Genomic DNA, 18,512 nt, shown 5'->3' on the forward strand with positions numbered 1-18,512 from the left:
AGAAAGAAACGCTGCATGTGCGTATATGCAGGGAAGCCGGAGGCATCCCTGCACGCATAGTGGAGATGGGATTTCATAAAATCCCATCCACTATGTTGTAACATCTGGCCGCTGAGGATTGGACGCTGTGGCTATATGCAGTGTCCAATCCGCAGTGTTTACTGACTGTGGAAACATACCCTAAAGGGCTGCATTGTATCAAAGCTGATACTTTTGAACTCCCAAATGAATCCCCACAATATTGACTCAATGACCAATCAAAATGTAGATTACCGTATTTTTCAGACCATAAGATGCACTTTTTTCCCAAAATATATTTGGGGAAAATAGGGGTGCGGCTTATGGTAAGAATATACTTACCAAATCCTGTGGCGGTGGTCCCTATGCAGGTTCCCGTCCAAGGTTGGTGCGGCGGTGGCGGTGCACTGTGGTGTGGTGGTGGCGGGGCTCTGTGGTGGCTGCGGGGCTCCATCAGCATTTCATCAAAGCATAGAAGCCCCCAGAGCTCCGTTGCCGCGGTGGTCTCCAGCAAAATGGCCGCCGGGGCGGCACATGCTCAGATTCAGATCTCGGCAACGAGATCTAGTCTGATGAGATTTTGGGACAAGATCTCGCTGCCGAGATCAGAATCTGAGCATGTGCCATCCCTGGTGATCATTTTCCAAAGCCACCGCATCGCAGCATTGGAGCTGCGGGGGTTTTCAGGCTTTGATGAAATGCTGGTGGAGTGGAGCACCACAGAACCCTGCCACCACCACACGACCACAGATCCCTGCCACCACCACACCACCTCAGAGTGCTACCGCCCTGCCACCCCACAGAGCCCAGCCACCCCACAGAGCCCCACCACCCCACAGAGCACCGCCACCCCACAGAGCCCAGCCACCCCTCAGAGCACCGCAACAGCACAGAGCACCGCCGCAACACAGAGCACCACCACAGCACCAGCCTGGGATTTCCCGGATGCCACCGCACCAGCCTGGACCACCGAAAGACCCCTGTGGCCACTGCTCCACCTGTGCTGATCCCTTCCCTGGTAAGCTGAATTCAGACAGTAAGACGGACCCCCATTTGACACATTATTTTTTCCCCCTATTTTCCTTCTGAAAATTTGGGGGTGCATCTTATGGTCCGGTGCGTCTTATAATCTGAAAGATATGGCACTTGAAACTAAATATGTACAATGATATGCAAGAGGCATGTACAGTATATGTGTCTGATCTCTAGCTCTTTAAAGAAATAGAGATGAGAACTAGCGATCTATAAAGAACCTGGTTCTATGCTCTCGCTTCTCATCTTGCAATTGAAAAATGAGCTTCAAATCACTATGTAAATGCTGGGAGCGACTCTATTTTGTCATAGTGATGGGTACAATAAAGACAACATGTATCATGAAACACCTTCCTAAAAAGACAGTATGAATCAAAGGCTGTTTTGCATTATCTCTAATTCAACAATCAAAGAATCAAGAAAAATTGCTAATTATTGTTTTTAATTTTTTCTTCCGTGTTTTTTCTGCCTGACAGTGTCCTTGTCACCATGGTACTAGAATTTGAGCAATCATGTGGTATTAGGGGCTATGTGGGATGCTGGTGTCAATATAGCGTTACATGAAACTGCCAAGCATAGACTGAATCAATGATTTTTGAATATTTGGCACCATTAAGACTAGTTTCTATGGTAATAAATGGTCATATCAGGTACTTTATTGCATATTCCCCCTTGAAGAAGCAGTTAATGTGAACAGCGAAATGCGCAGGAGACACTGGGGATCTTCTTTTGACTGCCTCTTTGGTGCCTTCCACTTTCATTGATGTGTCTGAGGCCTAACTCTCAGTACAAGTGTGGCTTTACTAATAACATGGTGGTACCTTTTTGTTATTACCCCTTAGGGTACGTGTCCATTATCAGGAAATAGCAACGCTTTGGATGCAGCATATTTTTTCTGAGTTCAATCACGCAGATAAATCCGCATGTGTTGACAGAACAATGCAGATTTACCGCATCCAGCACATTCTATTGTGGAAATTTACACACTGCGGCTCGAAAACCGGCGCTATGTGTGAGTTTACGCAGCATTAAATAGAAGCACAGTGAGCAAAGGATTTCTATAAATTCCATCCATTGTGTTTGTATCGTGGAATGTAGCGTTTTGGACACAGTGCAGGTGCGCTGCGTCCAAAACGCTGCTATTCCTGATTGTAGGCACGTAGCCTTATGGAATTTTCATTATGCTCATGTTTACTTTCCGCATGTATCTATGCTTCCCTGCAAATCAATTGTTGCAATTAATTTAAGGCGAACCTGTCAGCAGGGTTTTGCTAAGTAGACAACAAGCATTGTCAGGTTGCCACTGATACAATGATTAAAAGGATACCTGGGGTAACATAGTAACATAGTAACATAGTTAGTAAGGCCGAAAAAAGACATTTGTCCATCCAGTTCAGCCTATATTCCATCATAATAAATCCCCAGATCTACGTCCTTCTACAGAACCTAATAATTGTATGATACAATATTGTTCTGCTCCAGGAAGACATCCAGGCCTCTCTTGAACCCCTCGACTGAGTTCGCCATCACCACCTCCTCAGGCAAGCAATTCCAGATTCTCACTGCCCTAACAGTAAAGAATCCTCTTCTATGTTGGTGGAAAAACCTTCTCTCCTCCAGACGCAAAGAATGCCCCCTTGTGCCCGTCACCTTCCTTGGTATAAACAGATCCTCAGCGAGATATTTGTATTGTCCCCTTATATACTTATACATGGTTATTAGATCGCCCCTCAGTCGTCTTTTTTCTAGACTAAATAATCCTAATTTCGCTAATCTATCTGGGTATTGTAGTTCTCCCATCCCCTTTATTAATTTTGTTGCCCTCCTTTGTACTCTCTCTAGTTCCATTATATCCTTCCTGAGCACCGGTGCCCAAAACTGGACACAGTACTCCATGTGCGGTCTAACTAGGGATTTGTACAGAGGCAGTATAATGCTCTCATCATGTGTATCCAGACCTCTTTTAATGCACCCCATGATCCTGTTTGCCTTGGCAGCTGCTGCCAGGCACTGGCTGCTCCAGGTAAGTTTATCATTAACTAGGATCCCCAAGTCCTTCTCCATGTCAGATTTACCCAGTGGTTTCCCATTCAGTGTGTAATGGTGACATTGATTCCTTCTTCCCATGTGTATAACCTTACATTTATCATTGTTAAACCTCATCTGCCACCTTTCAGCCCAAGTTTCCAACTTATCCAGATCCATCTGTAGCAGAATACTATCTTCTCTTGTATTAACTGCTTTACATAGTTTTGTATCATCTGCAAATATCAATATTTTACTGTGTAAACCTTCTACCAGATCATTAATGAATATGTTGAAGAGAACAGGCCCCAATACCGACCCCTGCGGTACCCCACTGGTCACAGCGACCCAGTTAGAGACTATACCATTTATAACCACCCTCTGCTTTCTATCACTAAGCCAGTTACTAACCCATTTACACACATTTTCCCCCAGACCAAGCATTCTCATTTTGTGTACCAACCTCTTGTGCGGCACGGTATCAAACGCTTTGGGGGTGAAGAAATCCATCTTGTGGTTCTTGTGTAACTAGTGTTAGAAGTTTTCAGTTAATGAAATGCCCATGCTCTGGGGCCGGACAGTAGGTAGAGTGTTATATTCCTGCTCTAGGCCAGAGAAGTGAAGGAAAGATCTACCCACAATGCCCTGAAGCTCAAACAGTCTATCTCGAAGATGAAGAACATGTTTGTGCTTCAGGGCAGCCCGTGGGCAAGTCTTTCCTTGGTTTCTCTTGCCGGAAGATAAGATTCTGCCTACAGTCCCACAGCAAGGCATCTCATTAGCTGAAAACTTCTAACACTGATTACATAAGAACCACAAGATGGATTTCTTTACCCCAGGTATCATTTCCATCAGTATAACAGTGGCAACCTGACAATGCCTGTAGTTTATTAGCAAATTGCTCCTGACAGATTCCCTTTAAACATTTCACTTAATGGGATAATTGCTATGTCTATTCTTATTTCTTAATGCAGTAGGAATCATATTATTGTGGTTGATCCCATCTATTGAATTTATGTGAGCTCTGGCAAAAACTAAGGGACCACCACATCAAAACCCTGTCATAGGCAGCCCTGAAACCCATTGAAAACCTCTGGAATGTAATCAACAGGATGATGGATAGTCACAAGCCATCAAACAAAGAAGAACTGCTTACATTTTTGCGCCAGAAGCAGTGTGAAAGACTGGTGGAAAGCATGCCAAGACGCATGAAAGCCGTGATTAAAAATCATGGTTATTCCACAAAATATTGATTTCTGAACTCTTCCTGAGTTAAAACATTAGTAATGTTTCTAAATGATGATGAACTTGTTTTCTTTGCATTATTTCAGGTCTGAAAGCACTGCTTTGTTTTGTTTTAATTTTGACCATTTTTCTTTGTCAGAAAAAAAAATGCAAAAATTATTGCTTGGAAATTCGGAGACATGTTGTCAGAGGTTTATAGAATAAAAGAACAATTTACATTTTACTCAAAAATATACCTATAAAGAGAAAAATCAGACAAACTGAACATTTTGCAGTGGTCTCTTAATTTTTGCCAGAGCTGAATATGTTTTATAACATTTGTACTCATTAAATACTGTTATATTTGAAGCATTTTAAGACTCCAAATATCCTTCTAGAGAAAGAGATGAGAATTAGCCATCTATAAAGGAACCTGGTTCCATACTCTCACGTCTCATCTTGCGATTGAAAGATGAGCTTCAAATCCCTATGTTAATGCTGCGAGCGACTCTACTTTGTCATAGTGACGGGTACAATAAAGACAACATGTATCATGAAACACACTCCTAAAAAGGCAGTATGAATAAAAGGCTGTTTTCTTTTTAACATGATATCTCAGTAAACAATCAAAGAATCAAAAGATATCGCTGACATTCATAGCTTTTTTTCTTTTTCATCACAGCTCAGAGCTCATGAGGGGTAGCTTTAAAACTGGAGAACATTTTTTTGTGAATATTTGTGAGGTTGTGTACTGCAAGAACATATCAGTATATGTGCATATACAGTACAGACCAAAAGTTTGGACACACCTTCTCATTTAAAGATTTTTCTGTATGTACATGACTATGAAAATTGTACATTCACACTGAAGGCATCAAAACTATGAATTAACACATGTGGAATTATATACTTAACAAAAAAGTGTGAAAGAATTGAAATTATGTCTTATATTCTAGGTTCTTCAAAGAAGCCACCTTTTGCTATGATGACTGCTTTGCACACTCTTGGCATTCTCTTGATGAGCTTCAAGAGGTAGTCACCGGGAATGGTTTTCGCTTCACAGGTGTGCCCTGTCAGGTTTAATAAGTGGGATTTCTTGCCTTATAAATGGGGTTGGGACCATCAGTTGTGTTGTTCAGAAGTCTGGTGAATACACAGCTGATAGTCCTACTGAATAGACTGTTAGAATTTGTTTTATGGCAAGAAAAAAGCAGCTAAGTAAAGAAAAACGAGTGGCCATCATTACTTTAAGAAATGAAGGTCAGTCAGTCCGAAAAATTGGGAAAACTTTGAAAGTGTCCCCAAATGCAGTGGCAAAAACCATCAAGCTACAAAGAAACTGGCTCACATGAGGACCGCCCCAGGAAAGGAAGACCAAGAGTCACCTCTGCTTCTGAGGATAAGTTTATCTGAGTCACCAGTCTCAGAAATCGCAGGTTAACAGGAGCTCAGATTAGAGACCAGGTCAATGCCACACAGAGTTCTAGCAGCAGACACATCTCTACAACAACTGTTAAGAGGAGACTTTTGTGCAGCAGGCCTTCATGGTAAAATAGCTGCTAGGAAACCACTGCTAAGGACAGGCAACACGCAGAAGAGACTTGTTGGGGCTAAGAATACAAGGAGTGGACATTAGACCAGTGGAAATCTGTGCTTTGGTCTAAATTTGAGACCTTTGGTTCCAACCACCGTGTCTTTGAGCGACACAGAAAAGGTGAACGGATGGACTCTACATGCCTTGTTCCCACCGTGAAGCATGGAGAAAGAGGTGTGATAGTGTGGGGGTGCTTTGTTGGTGACACTGTTGGGGATTTATTAAAAAACTGAAGGCATACTGAACCAGCATGGCTACCACAGCATCTTGCAGCGGCATGCTATTCCATCCGGTTTGCATTTAGTTGGACCATCATTTATTTTTCAACATGACAATGACCCCAAACACACCTCCAAGCTGTGCAAGGGCTATTTGACCAAGAAGGAGAGTGATGGGGTGCTACGCCAGATGACCTGGCCTCCACAGTCACCAGACCTGAACCTAATCGAGATGGTTTGGGGTGAGCTGGACCGCAGAGTGATGGCAAAAGGGCCAACAAGTGCTAAGCATCTCTGGGAACTCCTTCAAGATTGTTGAAGACCATTCCTGGTGTCTACCTCTTGAAGCTCATCAAGAGAATTCCAAGAGTGTGCAAAGCAGTCATCATAGCAAAAGGTGGCTACTTTGAAGAACTTAGAACAGAAGACATATTTTCAGTTGTTTCACACTTTTTTGTTAAGTATATAATTCCACATGTGTTAATTCATAGTTTTGATGCCTTCAGTGTGAATGTACAATTCTCATAGTCATGAAAATACAGAAAAATCTTTAAATGAGAAGGTGTGTCCAAACTTTTGGTCTGTACTGTACAAAGGGACACAACACAGATATATACTGCCATACTTTTTTATTGGATTCATGACTATCATTGATAAAGAAAGCTTGGTTGATACTCTGCCAGAAAATGTTTATACTATATGTGTCTGCACGCAGCCACCCAGTGTGATATGTTTTCTACCCTGTTGACAATAACAATGTAATAACCAAAATGAATACTAATAGTTCAAGTGCTTCTCACTAAGTTAAAATATCATCAAAACATTAATTTATTTCAGTTCTTCAATACAAAAAGTGAAACTAATATATTATATATAGTCATTAGAAAGTGATCTATTTCAAGTGTTTATTTCTGTTAATGTTGATGATTATGGCTTACAGCTAGTGATGAGCGAGTGTACTCGTTGCTCGGGTTTTCCCGAGCACGCTCGGGTGACTTCTGAGTATTTGTAACTGCTCGGAGATATAGTTTTCATGGCGGTAGCTGAATGATTTACAGCTACCAGCCAGTACATGTGGGGGTTGCCTGGTTGCTAGCAAATCCCCACATGTAATCCAGCAGGCTAGTAGCTGTAAATCATTCAGCTGCCGCAATGAAAACTAAATCTCCGAGCAGTCATAAACACTCCGAGGTCACCCGAGCGTGCTCGGGAAAACCCGAGCAATGAGTACAATTGCTCATTACTGCTTACAGCCAATGAAAACCCAAAAGTCATTATCTCAGTAAATTAGAATACTTTATAACACCAGCTTGAAAAATGATTTTAAAATCTGAAATGTTGGCCTACTGAAATGTATGTTCAGTAAATTAACTCAAGACTTGGTTGGAGCTCCTTTTGCATCAATTACTGCATCAATGAAGTGTGGCATGGAGGTGATCAACCTGTGGCACTGCTGAAGTGTTATGGAAGCCCAGGTTACTTTGATAGCAGCCTTCAGCTCATCTGCATTGTTGGGTCTGGTGTCTCTCATCTTCCTCTTGACAATACTCCATAGATTCTCTATGTGGTTAAGGTCAGACTAGTTTGCTGGCCAATCAAACACAGTGATACTATTGTGTTTAAACCAGGTATTGGTACTTTTGGCAGTGTGGACAAATGCCAAGTCCTGCTGGAGAAAGACATTTTTATCTCTAAAAAGCTTGTTGGCAGAGGGAAGCAGGAAGTGCTCTAAAATTTCCTGATAGATGGCAGCGCTGATTTTGTTCTTGATAAAACACAGTGGACCTACAGCAGCAGATGACATGGCTCCCTAAACCATCACTGATTGTAGAAACTTCACACTAGACCTCAAGCATTTTGGATTGTGTGCCTCTCCACTCTTTTCCCAGACTCTGGGACCTTGATTTCCAAATGAAATGCAAAATTTACTTTCATCTGAAAAGAACACCTTGGACCACTGAGCAACAGTTCAGTTCTTTTTCTCCTTGGCCCAGGTAAGACGCTTTTGTCATTGTCTATTGGTCATGAGTGGCTTGACACAAGGAATGCGACACTTGTAGCCCATGTCCTGGATACCTCTGTGTGTGGTGGCTCTTGAAGCAATCACTCCAGCAGCAGTCCACTCCTTGTGAATCTCCCCAAAATTTTTGAATGACCTTTCTTAACAATCCTTTCAAGGCTGCGGTTATCCCGGTTGCTTGTGCACCTTTTTCTACCACACTTTTTCCTTCCACTCAACTTTCCATTAATATGCTTGGATACAGCACTCTGAACAGCCACCTTCTTTAGCAATGACCTTTTGTGGCTTAACCTCCTTGTGGAATGTGTCAATGACTGCCTTCTGGACATCTGTCAAGTCAGCAGTCTTCCCCATGATTGTGGAGCTACTGAAACAGACTAAGAGAGCTTTTTTAAACGCTTAGGAAGCATTTGCATTTTTTTTGTTAATTATTCTAATTTACTGAGATTGGTTATTTTGGGTTTTCATTGGCTTTAAGACATAATCATCAACATTAGCAGAAATAAATAATTGAAATAGATCACTCTGTTTGTAATGACCCTATATATATGAGTTTCCCTTTTTGTATTGAAGAACTGAAATAAATTATTTTTTTGATGATATTCGAATTTAGTGAGAAGTACTTGTACCAACAGAGGATAAAAAATAGAAAAAGAGAAATTCATGTAAAAGAAAGGTGTGCTCCCACTTTCAATGCCCAAAAACTCAGTATACAAAGCAGCATATACTAAAAGCATGAGCTACCTTCATGCTGAATAAAATGAATAACCGGCGAATAGGAAGATATGCGCTAATGTGAAGAGGCAAAATAAATTAGATGAATGCTTCAATCAGACCTGAAGGTATGAGTCCAAAGAGCCCTGTTCTGAACTACCTCTATGCTTGGAGACATCCTCGAAATCAATGCTAGTAGATAGCCATGTATTTTCTCCATGTTCTTCTGGGTGAGGGGATCAACCAAAGTCCATGGTGCTGTCAATACTCAGCATTCCAGCCGGTCACGCTGGATGAAGCCTCCCACGATTCAAAAAAACTGCTCCCCTATGACGTCACCAACTACGGACTCTTATACAGACAAAAAAGGTGGGTATGCCTCTAATCATATGCATCCTCCCTTCTCATGGATGCTAAAATGAAATGTTGTGTGGTTATGAAGAGGTTAATAACCTGAAGCTGTAATACCAGATATAACCCATAGACACTGGTCCCCATCTATGGAATCAGCCATGTGTTTCTAATCCTGGAAAACCATTTTATGGCAGCGGGATATTTTAAACTCTACTTTTGAGGCGTGCAATGATTTGGTTCATTCATTGAAATCGTAGGTATAGTAACATTATAAAGGCGTGATTCATGACCTACAAGCTGATGTACAGAACAAAAACATAAGTGCAATTCCCGAGATCATGAATATAAAGGGGGGAGAAACACAGGCGTCATGATATGTGTTTGTTTTTTTTTTTCCTTTTACTCTTGTGCCATTGTTGAAAACACGATGACTTGTTCAGCTGCCAGATTGGATAAAAGGCAGTCCTGGGTAACAGGTGTTCAGGTTAATCAAAGCTAGCTCGTCGGATGACACAGAAGAGAAAAAGTGGCAGCTTCTTCTAGCTCTACACAGAGTGCTATCAGTCAACACACTCTGCATGCTATTTGGATACACGCTTGACTAAACGCTAAGCTGAATTTGATCATTTCCAGGCTAATTTCAGATTCCTCTCAGGGTTGGAAGAAATGAGTAAATAGATGTGTGCTCTCAGATAGCAGGACACATACAGGAGAAGGCCTTCAGACACGCTACATGGACCCTGGGCCATTGCCCAGCGCATGGCTGCATTTACATTGAGCTCAGCTGGTTCAAGAAACCAAATTGAATTACTTGTGATGCAGCCAGGAGATGTTGGCCCTCGTCTGAATCCTGTTATTGCTTCTACCTGTTTGTCGAAGGCTAAGTGCACAATGAGTTTTTGGCTACTGTCAGTCGTAAATGCCCAGGAGGTACACATCCGATACAGTCGGAATGGATGTCATTTGTAGAGTCCTTACTATAGGGACCATTTAAAGATAAGAGTATACTCAATTTGCTGCATTTTACAATGTCGATTAAATAAGCAATATGACGCATATCAAACAGACAGAGGCCAAAAAGGCATCAATCTGGTTAACGGAGGCTGACTGGAATGCTAACGTATGTTCCAGGAGCTTTGCTCAGGATTTAAGTGCAGCTCGATGAAGAATTGCAGTGTGTATTTAGACAAAAAAAGTTCATGTCTTATAACTAGTGTTGAGCGATACCGTCCGATACTTGAAAGTATCGGTATCGGAAAGTATCGGCCGATACCGGCAAAATATCGGATCCAATCCGATACCGATACCCGATACCAATACAAGTCAATGGGACTCAGGTATCGGACGGTATTCCTGATGGTTCCCAGGGTCTGAAGGAGAGGAAACTCTCCTTCAGGCCCTGGGAACCATATAAATGTGTAAAATAAAGAATTAAAATAAAAAATATCGCTATACTCACCTGTCCGACGCAGCCGGGACCTCGGCGATTGTAAGCGGCAGCGTTGTTTCTTTAAAATTCGCGCTTTTACTTGCTTACGTGAATTCCCGGCTTCTGATTGGTCAGGGCGGCCATGTTGCCGGGACTCGGACCAATCACAGCAAGCCGTGACGAAATTACGTCACGGCTTGCTGTGATTGGTCCGCGTCCCGGCAATATGGCGCCGTGACCAATCACAAGCCGTGACGTCACGGGAGGCTGGACACGCGCGCTTTTCAAAATAAGCGCGTGTCCAGCCTCCCGTGACGTCACGGCTTGTGATTGGTTAATGGCGGCCATGTTCCTGGGACGCGGACCAATCACAGCAAGCCGTGACGTAATTTCGTCACGGCTTGCTGTGATTGGTCCGCATCCCGGCAATATGGCGCCGTGACCAATCACAAGCCGTGACGTCACGGGAGGCTGGACACGCGCGCTTTTCAAAATAAGCGCGTGTCCAGCCTCCCGTGACGTCACGGCTTGTGATTGGTTAATGGCGGCCATGTTGCCGGGACGCGGACCAATCACAGCAAGCCGTGACGTAATTTCGTCACGGCTTGCTGTGATTGGTCCGAGTCCCGGCAACATGGCCGCCCTGACCAATCAGAAGCCGGGAATTCACGTAAGCAAGTAAAAGCGCGAATTTTAAAGAAACAACGCTGCCGCTTACAATCGCCGAGGTCCCGGCTGCGTCGGACAGGTGAGTATAGCGATTTTTTTTATTTTAATTCTTTCTTTTACACCTTTTTACATTAATGTTGTTTCGATACCGATATCCGATATTACAAAAATATCGGATCTCGGTATCGGAAATTCCGATACAGCAAGTATCGGCCGATACCCGATACTTGCAGCATCGGAATGCTCAACACTACTTATAACGCTATACTGTACAGCTTGCTGAGGTCTGTTTAGGACACAAGTACTACAGAATAGGGCAATACCGCAAGGGAAATAACAAAGGGTGAGAGTGATGGTGGTGCCCACCTGGGTAGTTGTGTAGGGACTAGGGTTGAGCGACTTTTGCTTTTTTAGGATCGAGTCGGGTTTCGTGAAACCCGACTGTCTCGAAAGTCGGATCGTGTGAAATCGGCTGATTATTGTGAAAAGTCGGGGGGCCGACCGAAACACGAAACCCAATGCAAGTCAATGGGGATTGATATATATATATTTTTTTGTTCTCTCTCTCTCTCTCTCTCTCTCTCTCTCTCCTCCGTCCCTGCAAAATTTGTGTGTCACGGTGGGAATCGCTATATCCCAAACGTTAAGATGGCGGTTTTACCCCTTGTGATGCCGCACAAAGCAAGCCGGAACCCATGTCATCACGCTGCACACACTCCTTCATTGGCTGAAAAAAATGGCGGGGAAAGCGTCATACGAAACGCGACTTTGGCGCGAAAATCGCCGACCGCGTGGCCGATCCCACGCTGGGGTCGGGTTTCACGGCGACTTTTGAAAATGACCGATCCGTTTCGCTCAACCCTAGTAGGGACACAACACCTGCAAGAGCCTTAGAATCCGCAGATGCAGCTCCATTGCTGGAGGAGAAAATCTCCCAGGTAGCAACTCACTTCAGTCGAGGTATCACCGTACCTGAGCTGTGTTTGCAGGAATGGAGAATCCTTGATGGTATAAAATAAGGTTTTAATTCAACTAACACATTTTGGCACCGGACTGATGTCTCTTTGAAGTAAAAAAGTGTAGTCCAGGGCCGAAAAGCATTGGTTAAATAAAAACCTTAATTTTATACCATCGATGATTCTTCATTCCTGCAAGCGCAGCCAATGTATTGTGATACTGTACAGCTCATATCTCCTATAGTATTCATTTTCACATTATATCACATGATAGTTAACCTTACGGTTGCATGCTGTGAGTTGTAATTTTACAGCTGTTACTCAGAAGGGCCCCAGGTTGATGAGCCATATTAGAGGGAGTGCAAAGCTATGAGTGGTACCCAGTCTTACCCAGCCTGAGGTGGACCACAAGGGTCATCCACTACAAAGAGTCCAATGAATGACATGTTGGGCCAGTTTCACACATCTAATATTCACAGTCCATTTACAGAATGCAAGGTTCGGACAGGCCTCTTGTGTTTGGATTTCCAAACTAAAGAGGCTTAAAGGCATATATAGGACTCTAGAGTTCAGGTTGAGAGACTGAACTCAGGCTGAATCGCTTACCGCAGTTGGTGCTCAGAACGTGAATGTCAAACATTTGAAACAGACCTAAAATTTGGGGGCTTTGTTAGGGATTAGATCTCAGAATCTTCAAGGTAAAGACTTGCCATGATGGCCATACATATGAGGTATTTAAAGGGAATGCTTAAGCAGGTTTTTGTATTGTAATCTGGGGACAGTTTGAGGTTGGGGTTAAGACACAGAATTCAGTGATGTTTCACTTATTAGGCTGCATTCTGTTATTTACCTACCATGAAGATTTTATCACTCTGAGATTATCTTTGCTGGGACTGGTACTCGTCCGACTCCTCCCCCTCCTGTGATAAGCAACTCACTGCCAAAAAACAATGTACATAGAGAGCCTGTTGTGGGCGGGGTTAGCTTTCTCTGCTCTACTTCATGCTAAATCTAGAAACTAGGATTGTGTCAGAACTGCTGCACCCAGTAAACTAAGTGATACGTCATTAGATTCAGGGTCTCTTTGTTTCCATCATGCTGCTCTCTGATGAGGTAGCAAAAACCTGCTAACAGTTTCTCTTTAATAGGTTGATGTAGCTAAATTTGATGAGATTTTCTGAAAATCTAATATTTGTGGTAGTCAAACTATAAGGTTAAAAGTATATGCCACTAAGATAAACTGGATCTGTCAATGATCAGCAGATAAACCTCAAGTATGGCCAATTTCAGACCTCATACACATGTCTGCATTACAGATCTGAGTGGTACATATTCATGATATGGCATTTATATAATTCTGTTAGTCTATTTTAGCCATTTGGCTCATTTGGAAATCCTTGCTTAATGTACGTGTTCTACCCATGATTTTCTCAGACAGAACTTGAACCAATTATAGTCTATAGTCTATCACTGAACTGTGACTTTTACATAAAAAAAATCTATACAATAGTTTTGTCACAAGTTTACTGAAACAGAGAGGGCCAGAAAATCGCAGTGTCTGAATTCACGTAATCTAGCACTAGTTAGAAATACTTCACCATCATATTAAACAGTGCTGGTTTCTGCTAACAGTACAACGGTTAATCTGTTCAGTTGAGAGCTCCTGAAGCTTTACTGCTTTGATGGTCTCAGTTGTTCAGTGTTGGTCACTTCTCTCTGGTATATATTCTCACCTCTGGCAATCAGGGATTGCCAGTGTTATCTTCATACTGCCTGGTTCTGGAGTTGGAGGTGTTGGTTGTTTGAAGAGGCATTTGGAGTGTTGTTCAGAAGACTGCTGCTTTTTGATTTGTCTGTGTGCATATCCTAATCCTCTCCTATTTGTTTTTTCACTCCTTTACATGGAGTTGTCCACTCTGTTGTTTGTGAGCTTATATTAGTACGATTGGTAATTTCATTAACCCCTGTTCATCTCCCCTTGTTAGTCTGGTTTGTGAATTCTTATATACTATAACTCTCCACTTCCCTGAGTGAGGGAGGAAACAAATAAGGGCTGATTGAACTCAGCAAGGCACGTTGTTCCGGCGTCTTCATCATCAGAAGTAATCTGGGGAGCAGTGATAGATAGGGCGCCCCTTGCTTTAGGGATAGGGAAGGAGCCCCTGGCCCCATGATATCCTGCAACAGTGCCTTGATAAGTTTGTTGGCAAGGTGCTATGGTCTCCCATGGATGTTTGGCCACCACCACATGCAACATTAGTCCCCTCAAAATTTGCAGCTGTTGCACCATAGGGAGCCGAGTGACGATCACCATGATGGGATCTTCATCTAAGTCAGTGGAACGCAGGTGCCATTGGTATCCATTGTAGAAGGATTTGGAAGAGCATAGTGGCTATTGGTATGAACAGATAACACAACCTAGTTATGAACATGACCTTTTCTCACCATCTTTTCTAAGCAAGGAGGTAATATTCATTCTAATTTTCCAGAAAATAGTGCTGAAAATAATATTGATAAATAGATGCCATTATATTATGGGATAGCATCCATCATTTGCATATGTAATCTAACATTTTTATGATAGTTGACTGTTACCTAACGTATGTTTTCTGGATTGTGTATACAGCCTATTGACATGAAACATAACATAACTTGAGAAAACGGCCTGGCTCTCCGCTCACAAGAGCTTTCAATCAATAAAAAATGACTGCTATAGATGAAGAAGTGAGAGATGACTTGTGCCACCCATTAACACCTCCTATGGAGCGCCGGCCGGACATAATCCACATTACCGCTTGTCATTAATATTAATAACTTACACAAATGTTCCATAAATCCATCAAACAAATCTCCATGTTGTAAAAGCACAATACAGTTACTCATCTAGTACTCACAGAGGTCAGTTCATCGAGACTCGCTATCGATTATCCGACTTCATTTCTAGCAACGCTTTAATTGATGCCACAATTAGCGGTGAGTTATCATAATATTGCTATTACGCAGTTACAAATGGGACAACATTGGATGGTGTTTATTGAACAAACGCCGTCTGTAAAAGAATTCGCATTAGTGAATAGAATGGATATTCATTTCTGGAAATGGAGTTTTAATGAGGTTTTAAGAGGTTTTAGCTATGCTGATCGTATCCAGTACATTCTGACCATACAGTATTTCCTAGTCTCAAGCAGCGATGTCCAGCTTACTCTATTACAGCTGTCTGCTGCTATAATAGACCGGCTGCTCAGCTAAAGCTCTTTTCACACTTTTCACATGTGCAACTGCAGTTTCCATATACCCATTGATGAGATAGCGCTAATAAGTGTGTTGGTTTGGCCTCCATCTGTCTCACATACATTGGGGCTCCCAGGTTTTGAATATATGGCAAAGCGGAAAAATGAAAACTGATCTACTCCATATTTGCATTGTGATATACATTTTTTTTACGTAGTATGACATTCATCAGTCTTCCATTTAACATTTATGTCGGACTCGTGACTGTTTCATAAGATTTTCACGACATACATGTTAAGAAGAGGGATTACAAAAAAATGTATTCTGTTTCCATTTAGTCAAAATGATGTCTTGGCCTCCACATCTGTAGTGAAAGTCCTTCCTCAAATGAAAAAGATCTTTCAATGTCCCTTTCTTAGCCTCCTGAACCCAATATAAGATTATAATAAGTACAGAATTAGTCAATTATGTTAATAATGCAGACATTTCTGCAGCCGTAGTAAGGAAACTCATACACAACTAGGGGAACCTCATAGAATAAGATTAATCATTGGTAAACAGAGGCCATGTTAGCTCATGAAATCGTAAAAATACGTTTTGTATGAAGAAGAGGAGCTTTGACAGCGAACGTCAAAATTGGCCTCCGCTCATTACTGTATATGGAGTAATACTTAAAACTAGTATCATCCTGCCATCCAAAAAAAGAGTATAACCTACAGTAAATCAAAGTTTACTTCCCCAAGTGCTGGTTTAGACTACATCACACTCCTGTCCTGAGATAACAGATCATGGTGCTTGTTTACACCACTGTCTGAAATAAAATATGAAGAAATTCTCGACATCATATGTTTGATGAAACCTTATTATTTACCATCAAAATCACAAATAATTACAAATAATTTCTAAAATCGAGTTAACGTACGAATATATTAATTGAAAAAATAAAAAAAAGCTTTTATAAAACCTAAATCTAAAATAATCATCTAAAATCCTAATAAAAGTAATGATAATAATAATACATATATCCAAATGCAATCAATTGCAATCCAGGAGATGTATCAGATATTTCATGAGGCCCTCACTGTTTCATAATATAATCAGTTATTTTTATTGAATATTTAATTGGATAAAAATATTCCATCAAGGTCCCATGGAACATCTGGTTTTGCTGCTTAGTTTGAGAGCCGAGATCCTGAATATAGGGATGTGTCGCTTACTGGACTGTGTTTTTGCTGTTTCAATACAACCAGTGTTTTATCAGCTGGAGATTATCACTACAGGACAGCTTGAGGTAATCTAACTCCGCCTCCAGCACCGATTAGCAGCTCTCTGTCACTATGCATTGTACGCAGAGAGTTGCCAATCAGTGGTGTGTACAGGGTTATACACAGCTCAACAACTGAGCTCTGCTAGATCTGCAGCAGAGAAAACTGTGACTCTATAATAACTGCTGCACCCAGTAAACAAAGTGGCACATCACTGCAATCAGGGTCCAAAACTACTGGCTACTCTCAGATTATACAGCAAAACCTGCTTGAAGATTGTAGAAACTTTTAGGCATGTGTTGCTGTAATATTATATTAGATGCAAAATTAATCTTAACACAGACTAAATTTACTACTACATTTTATAGTTAGTGTTCCGTTTACTGCAGGCCTGACATTATACAAGGTATATTATACTTTGGCCAAATAAAACTTCCAAACACTTGCCAAAATAATAATAATATTATACAGTGTTCCCACCATAAAAAATAATGCATTGTCCAGTGTCTGAGTAGTAGCCCCATAATGTCTAAGCAGATAGCACCATACTAGAATTAAATAACATCAAAATAACAACTCCACACAAACTAATATAATAAAATAGCTAAAAAATGATTAAAGGGGTTTTTCTACTAACATAATTTATCTTCTAATCTCACGTTATATGATGAATATACAGTATGATTGCTGGTGGTCCAACTGCTCACTGATCACTGAAGTGCAAGGCCTTTTAGGTCACCCCTAAGTGCAATAGGTCATACACGCCAGAGGCCGGACCCTATTGGAAGTTGTTGAATGGTCAACCATGGGCAGTTGGATTTCAAGTCCCCCCTTCATATATGCCACCATCCACAGTTTCCATATGCTCTCAATCTTAGAAGGGGCCATACTGTTAATAGTAATGCATTTGGAAATCTCTGCTTTCGTAAAACTGCAATATATTCTCCAAATTAATATTTGTAATGTATTATTCACATTCATTTTACTTTTTAACTTTGAGTTATGGGTCCGTAAACCAAACACACCAAAGTAAAGGGTGCTGAAGCTTTATGTATTTGTCCTGTCATGTACTTCGTAGGGAGATGAAGTTTATTGATGTCTGTTCTCGTCAGGCATTCTCTCCCTGATTTTATCTCTAAGCCCGGTCTTGTTATTTTCCAGGGGTGAGCCTGTTGATCCCGCATGAGGCGATTGCAGAAGACAACTCATGGGAAATCTATCTGTCAGTCAATCAAGGGGAACCAAGGTAAGGAGAATGATGGGCATGTGTTAATGGAAGCAAACAGAAGAGTCTGAAATGAGAAAAGTGTTCTTTGTTTCAGGTCAGTGATACAGAGTGATTGGAGAGGGAGCCTCGAATGGCTCTAGTTGGATCTCTTGACAAGCCCTTTAGATAGAGTATAAGTGATTTATATTTTTATATGGTTTAGATTCAGTGATAACCAAACCTACATATCCAGGAATATATTTTCAGGAGATGCAGGAAGTAACACTTTTGTCCAGCTTATTAGCACACAACTAGAGCAGAGGCTATGCAGAGTCTTACTAGAAGGAATAACACGAGCATCAGGTTCTGCTTTTTTTAAACCCTCATTGAAGGACATCAGCACATTATTACAGAGATATTAATTGTTAAGGATTAACTGTACATTTTACCAATGTATGTTTTTACTAACATCCCATAATAAAAGTTAGGAAATGTTATTATTATTAAAAAAAAAAAAAACAAGATGAAAAGAAAATTGTATTGCATGGGTTCAGGC

At 41.5% G+C, this 18,512-nt stretch overlaps 1 protein-coding gene across 8 annotated transcripts in view; it reads left to right on the plus strand.

The window, feature by feature from the left end:
- Positions 1-18,512, plus strand: part of UNC5D (unc-5 netrin receptor D) — a 930,366-nt gene that overhangs the window by 779,375 nt on the left and 132,479 nt on the right. For all 8 annotated transcript variants that reach the window (XM_077263128.1, XM_077263129.1, XM_077263131.1 and 5 more), the window contains one exon: positions 17,911-17,995. In XM_077263128.1, the coding sequence (XP_077119243.1) occupies positions 17,911-17,995 (85 nt within the window). The remainder of the gene's footprint in view (positions 1-17,910; positions 17,996-18,512) is intronic.

Source organism: Ranitomeya variabilis, chromosome 5, assembly GCF_051348905.1.
Source record: "Ranitomeya variabilis isolate aRanVar5 chromosome 5, aRanVar5.hap1, whole genome shotgun sequence".
Lineage (NCBI taxonomy): Eukaryota > Metazoa > Chordata > Amphibia > Anura > Dendrobatidae > Ranitomeya > Ranitomeya variabilis.